The following is a 7519-nucleotide window of genomic DNA, read 5'->3' as shown; positions in this document are numbered from 1 at the left end:
CTCTTTATGGATCCTTACATAAACTTAGTCCAACATGGATCAATAGCCCAATCCATATGTTTCACTAATTACCATAATTTGTCCCCATTAATTTAATTAGTCAGTTTTGATCACTAAATTAATTCCAAATTAATTCTTGATTAATACTAATTAAATCATATGATTTCATATTAATATATTAGAACCTATGATATATTAATAAATCATAATAACCTCTTACTCAAATTTCCATCCTATCAAATTGTCCTAGTGATATGCAACCCGAAATGGATCATGCTACTCTCGGGTCAAGTACATACCTATTAAAGTTATGGGCTTAGACACCTAATCTAACAGTTATATGATGTGTGGTGGTATTTTGGGGGAATCTCATTAAGCTTTGGCTTATAGTTTAATTTTATGGTTTCAGGTAATTTAGAGGACAGGGGCAAGGCGAAGGCTTGATCGTGCACATTATCCTGGACTTTTATATGATTTATAATTTTGGGATACTTTGAAATGTGGCTGTAACTTTAGGAAACTTTGTTTTTGTAAAATTTACATATTTGAAATGGTTTTGAAAAAAAAATTACCTTGATTTTGGATTTTACATCCTCGTTCAATACTTTTATGAGGGATTATTACCAATGGAGAGAAGACTAGTTGATACTTCTAGTGGCAGAGATGTCTTTAGAAAAACTCCTCGACAAACAAGACAACTCTTCAACATCATAGCCGCTAATTCTCAACACTTTGGCCCCCGCCAAGACATGAAGAGGGACGCACGTTAAAAGGTCAATGAAGTGACGACATTAAGCTTAGAGGCACAACTTAAGTATTTGACATCCATTGTTCACAAGTTAGCCATAGGAGGAACTCCACAAGTGATAGTATGTGGAATTTCGGCAATAATAGGACATCCCACGGATATGTGTCCCATTCTCCAAGAGGATGTGGAACATGTAAATGCCATAGGTGAATTTCAAAGCTACCACAACAAGCCATCCGGTTATCAAAACGCATACAATTCAATTTGGAAGCCTAATCCCAATATGAGTTACAACCCAAGACCATTGCCTCAAAATGCCTTGGTTAGACCTTCTTACCCACCACAACAACCCCATAACCAACATCCACAACCCAATTATCAATCAAAACCACATTCTTCACATCATCACCAACAACCTCATGAATTCCAACCTAGTAGCTTCAAAATGTCTCTTGAAGACATTGTCAAGTCTCTTGCCACTAACACCCAACAATTCCAAAAGGAGACAAAAACTAGTATATCCAACCTTGAAGAACAAGTGGGGGATATAGTTACATCTTTGATCATGTTGGAGTCCCATGGAAAATGACCTTCTCAAACCGAAAAGAACCAAAATTTTAATGTACTGACCTTGATAAATGGTAAACAAACCGAAGAAAGTAGCTTAAAGAAGAAGTCAAGGGAAGATGAGGAAGAAATAAAGATAACTCCCATCAAAGATCCTATAGTAAAGAATAATGCACAACCGGGTGCTCCAAAGAAGACTACCCCTCTAGTCACTCCAATAGCCACTCAACCACCATTCCCCTACCAACTTGCAACTTCAAAAAAGAATGTGGAAGAGAAAGATATCTAGGACACCTTCCGAAAGGTGGAGCAAAATATTCCATTGCTTGATGCAATCATGCAAATTCCTAGATATGTAAAAATTTTGAAAGAAGTTCTCATAAATAAAAGAAAATTCAAAGGGGATGAAAAGATTTCAATGAGTGAAAATATATTCGTTGTTTTACAAAAGTAAAAACTCACACCTAAATGCAAAGATCCCGGAATGTTTACGATTCCTTGCAAGATAGGGAATGTTACTTTTAGTAGTGTCATTCTTGATCTTGGTGCTTCAATTAATGGCATGCCCAATTCGGTATACCAATCGCTAAATGTTGGTCCTTTAAATGAAACAAGTGTCATAATTTCACTTGCGGATAAATCAAGTGTTTTTCCTAGGGGTGTCTTAGAAGATTTTTTGGTGCAAGTGAATCAATTGGTCTTCCCAACAAATTTCTATGTGATTGATTTATAGAAACAAGTTTCCTCCAAATTAGATCTAATCTTTCTTGGAAGACCGTTTTTGAAAACATATAAAACAAAGATTGAAGGGCATGCGGGTACTTTAACAATTGAACTTGATGGTGAAACAATAAGCTTTTATATTTATGATGTTATGAGATATCCTAGTGATGTGTCATCTTTGTATTTTGTTGATTTTGTTGAACCAGTAACCCAAGATTTGATTGAATTGACAAATGTAGACGTGCTAGAAATGATCTTGAGCAAGGGGTTTCATCGTGAAAAGCTCTCCAAAATGTTGGAATTGTATTTTTTGGATCCGAATGTAAATGCTGGTCAATAATTTAGAGGTGAAGAAATCCACACAAGGGTTGATGTCAAGCAACTTGAGTTGCCTCTAACTCATACAAAGTTACCACCTTGCATTGTTCAACCACTGAAATTGGAATTTAAAGTTTTACCTGAACAAATGAAGTATGCGTATTTGGGAAAGAATGAGACTCTTCCAGTTATCATATGTACTCAATTAACTGAGTTTGAATAATAGCAACTCCTCAAGGTACCATGGGTTGGACGATTACATATATCAAAGGATTGAGCCCCTAAACTTGTATGCATAAGATTTTGATGGAGGTTGAGTGCAAGCCCAACCAAGATGCACCAAAAATTTAATCCACCCATGATGGAAGTTGTGAAGAAAGAGATCTTGATATTTCTTAATGCGAAAACGATCTATCCAATCTCGGATGGCAAGTAGGTGAGCCCGATACAAGTGGTACCAAAGAAAACGGGAATCACAGTGGTGGAGAACAACAAAGGTATTATGGTCGTAACTCGTGTGCAAAACGGGTGGAGAGTATGTATCCACTACCAAAAACTTAGTGTAAGTAAAAGAAAAGACCATTTCCCATTACCTTTCATTGATCAAATGTTAGAAAGGTTGGCCGGGAAATCTAATTATTGTTGTCTAGACGGGTATTCTGGTTTTCATAAAATCCCGGTGGCACAGGAAGGCCAAGAAAATACAACCTTTACATGTCCATTTGGCACTTTTACGTACCGGAGAATTCCATTTGGATTGTGTAATGCCCCAGCTACTTTCCAACGTTGTATGGTTATCATTTTTCTAAAATATGTCGAAAAAATAATTGAAGTTTTTATGGATTATTTTACGGTATATGGAAACTGCTTTCAAGAATGTTTGACCAACCATATAAAGATTTTGAGAAGATGAATTGAAACAAATTTGGTTCTAAATTTTTAAAAATATCATTTTATGGTGAGTCAAGGTCTCATTCTAGGCCACATTGTATCAAAGAAAGGAATCGAGGTAGATAAGGCCAAAATTAATGTAACTCAAAGCTTAACTTACCCGACTTGTTTTCGGGAAGTTCATTCTTTTTAAGGTCATGCAGGTTTCTACCGAAGGTTCATCAAATATTTTTCAAAGATAAAAAGACCAATTTGCCAACTCTTGCAAAAGGAAGTTGATTTCTTGTTCAATGAGGCGTGCAAAGATGCTTTTGACAAGATCGAAGAGTTGCTTACATCGACCCCCATCATACAAGCACAAAATTGGGATCTCCCTTCGAGATCATGTGTGATGTAAGAAACTACACTATACGTGCCATTTTGGGTCAAAATAATGGAAGAACGTCCCACGTGATCTATTATGCATCAAGGAAACTAGACAATGCTCAAATAAAATACTCTACCATGGAGAAGGAGCAATTGGCCATAGTATTTGCTTTGAAGAAGTTTAGGCAATATCTACTTGGCACCAAAGTCATTGTATATTCGGATCATGCAGCTCTCAAGTATTTTATGAAAAAGAAAGATGCAAAGCCAAGAATCATCCGGTGTATATTACTATTCCAATAATTTGATTTGGAGATTCGAGACAAGAGCGGGTGCAAAAACCTTGTTCTTGATCATCTAATGCAGATCATTTAAAATGAAACTCCTCTCCGGTTGTAGGACGAGTTTCCGGATGAGCATCTCTTTTCCATTACTCAATCTATTCCTTGGTAGACCGATATCCTTAACATTTGGTCACAAAAAGGTAACCTAACACATTCACACAAAAAGGTATGTCGATACTATGTGTGGGATGAACCTTATTTGTGAAAACATTTTCTCGATGAAATCATTAGGAGATGTGTACCCCAACAAGAGCATAATACATTTTGAAATTTTGTCACGAACTTGCCTTTGCGGGACACTTCAGACCTAATCGAACTTTGAGAAAGGTTCTTTAATGTGCTTATTTTGGCCAACCATCACACGCGATTGCTATTTGTGCTGTAAAAGTTGTCAATGGTTCCAACAAACGGGGAATATTTCTCAAAAGAATCAAATACCACAAAATCCAATCCTTGTTTGTGAACTTTTAGACGTATGGGGGATTGATTTTATAGGTCCATTTCCTGTCTCATTTGGCAACGTTTACATTTTGCTCGAGTTTGATTATGTTTCTAAATGGGTTGAGGCCAAAACCACAAGATCGGATGATGCCAAAACAATTATCGATTTTTTAAATTCTAATGTTTTTTGTGAGAATTGGTGTGCCAAGGGCCTTGATTAGTGATCGAGGGATGCATTTTTGCAACAAGATGACGGAGGCCTTATTGAAGAAGTACAATGTGCCCCATCATGTCTCCACCACCTATCACCTCCAAACAAATGGTCAAGCGAAGGTTTTGAATCGCGAAGTCATGTCCATCCTTGAGAAAACAGTTGACCACATAAGAAATGATTGGATTTTAAAGGTTGATGAAGCCTTATGGGAATATCGTAACGCTTACAAGACCCTGATAGGCATGTCCCCATCTAGACTAGTCTTTGGAAAGCTGTGTCATCTCCATGTTGAATTACACCACCGTGCATTTTTGGCGGTCAAGCAATGCAATTTCAACATTGATGAAGCAGGGAAACATAGGAAGCTTCAAGTTCAAGAGTTTGAAGAATTGAGCGACTCATATGAATACTCGAGAATTTACAAAGAGAAAACAAAGCTCTTCCATGACAACTTCATCACCCGGAAGAATTTTAAATTAGGGCACAAGGTCTTACTTTACCATTGACGATTGAAGTTTTTTCTAGTCAAGTTAAGATCAGGATGGATTGGGCCTTTTGATTCGATCAAGACATATGAACATGAAGCAGTAGAGATTCAAAGTGAAGAAACAGGACCAATTTTCAAGATCAACGGCCACCGTTTGAAGCCATTTTATGAAGGTTTCAATGCAAAGTCCCTAGATATCATCCATTTTAATGTCCCAAGGTGTTAGAGTAATACTTGGGGGACGTTTTGCCAAAGATGTTAACGAGGGTCATTTTTGGAAAGCATTGTACTTTTGTGTTTTTTTATTCGAATAAAGAAGTTTTGAAGATGTTTCGATGTTTCTAAGGAGTGCTATTTGAAGAAATCAAGTTTTCTACGTGTTAAAACCTTCAAATTCAAGCCAAAATTATGAGAAATTTGAAGCAAGAATATCCGGAAACTATAGTCAGCACGCGCCTGCGTGCCTGTGTGTGCCCCCTCTACGCGGTAACAGCCCAAAATCTCAATAAAAAATTTCATTTCTAAATAACAAATTCCATTTCCATAAATTATAAAATTCCAATCACAATTGTTCTCAAATCCAAAACATCATATACATTATTCATAAAATCAGAGTGTCCCCAAACAACACGCCAGAGAGTGCATGTCGCGCCATCATGTCGGGCCCTTGCCCTTAGATCCTGAAATACCTGAAACAACCAACAAATTGTAAGCTAATGCTTAGTGAGTTCCCCATAGCATACCCCACATAATCCACATAATCACATAAGCCATATCAATCACATAAGCAACATAAGCCATGCATATAAACATATAAGGATGCCCTGGAACCCTATACGGTCTTACTCAGGGTGCCATGGGAACCCCCATATGGTCTTAGCCCAATGCCTCGGGAACCCCCCGAGGTCTTGACTAGGGATGCCATGGAAACTGTCCAAGGTCTTTTACCCTAGTGCCTCGGGAACCCCCCCCCCCAATGTCTTTACTTAGGATGTCTTGGAAACCCTCCAAGGTCTTACACCCAAGTGCCTCGGGAACCCCCCGAGGACTTACATGCAAGTGTCATAAAACAACTAGCATACCATATAGCATGTAACCAACTAGTATAACACATATCAGTACATCACTAGTATACCGCATATCACAAAATGGACCGGCCTTGGTGCCTTCGACCCATTGTTATGGTGGGGAGAATCATCTCTCAAGAATGCTGAACTGATACGATCAAATCCCGACTCACAGCTCTAAACTCAACTGCCTACAATCACCATCTGACTAACTAAATCAAAATCCTGAAATACCAAAGATACCCTTAAAGTCAAACATGGTCAGCCATGGTCAGAGTCAAAGTCAATGTGAAAGTCAAGGTCAACAGTCCATGTTGACCCAACTCGTCGAGTGTATTTAGCAACTCGTCGAGCCCCTTCAGTGTTCAGAAAACCGGGGAAAACCCTAGCCAACTCGCCGAGTTATCTCATCAACTCGCCGAGTTCGCTCAGTATCCAGAAATCGGGGAAACCCCTGAGCCAACTCGTCGAGTTCCCTTGTGAACTCGTCGAGTTCTTTAGTTTTCCAACCCACTTAATGCATTAAGCCTCTTTTTTCTCAAATCCAAAGGTTCCAAACATCAGATCCCTAACAATAGAAAAGACTAGGAGGGTAAAGTTTCCAACTTTACCCCCTAAGATCATCTAATAAGCTTTAGGCCTAAACCCTAACTCCCTTAAAGAGGGTCTTGACCCATTAAGCCTCTATCTCCTTGCTTCAATGTTTCATATTGCAGATCTGAGGTTCTAGGGTGGTTTAATCACGTAAATTTTCTAACTTTACGTCCATGCATGGCATTAAGGGCTAAAACACTCCAACATGGCTTATTCAGGGATTTAGGGCATGAGAGAGGGACATGACTTAATAAAAATGGCAACTTTATGTCAAAAGAGGCAATGAGATGTCCAGATCTGAAGTCATAGGTTCAAGTCATTCTCAAAACCAAGAATGACCCAAGAATAAGCTAAAATGACACAAAACCCTCTAATGGAGAGATCTAGCAAAAGAATGATCAAGGTATCAACTTTATACCTCAATATGACTGCCTCAATAGTCAAGTCACCGGATCTACAACCTCTTCCTTCAGCTATGCACTTCCTCCTTCAAGCCTCTTCAAACAAACACCAAGAATGCACTCTTTAAGCTCTCACACACTCACAATGATAGGGAAAGCACGAACTAGGGTTTCTCTTGACAAAGGGGGTGATGAGGGAGGCTAGCAAAGGGGTTTAAGGCCTTTAAATAGGGTGCAAACCCTGAAAATTAGGGTTTTCCTTTCCAGCGTTTACTTTTCGAGTTGGGACTCCCCAACTCATCGAGTTGAGTCCTTAAACCCGCGTCAAAAAGAATTCCTACACGACGAGTTGGAGCTC

General features: G+C 38.6%; 1 protein-coding gene across 1 annotated transcript; it reads left to right on the top strand.

The window, feature by feature from the left end:
* The first annotated feature begins 1799 nt into the window (after positions 1-1799).
* On the top strand, positions 1800-2378 carry LOC145112148 (uncharacterized). The gene is made up of 2 exons (XM_079048357.1): positions 1800-2000; positions 2049-2378. Exons 1-2 carry the CDS (start codon positions 1800-1802, stop codon positions 2376-2378), a joined length of 531 nt encoding a protein of 176 aa, XP_078904483.1.
* Positions 2379-7519: the final 5141 nt, after the last annotated feature.

This window comes from Lactuca virosa, chromosome 5 (assembly GCF_052849685.1).
Source record: "Lactuca virosa cultivar CGN04683 chromosome 5, Lactuca_virosa_CGN04683_v6, whole genome shotgun sequence".
NCBI classification, from domain to species: Eukaryota; Viridiplantae; Streptophyta; class Magnoliopsida; order Asterales; family Asteraceae; genus Lactuca; species Lactuca virosa.
This window is presented reverse-complemented; position numbering and strand designations above follow the sequence as displayed.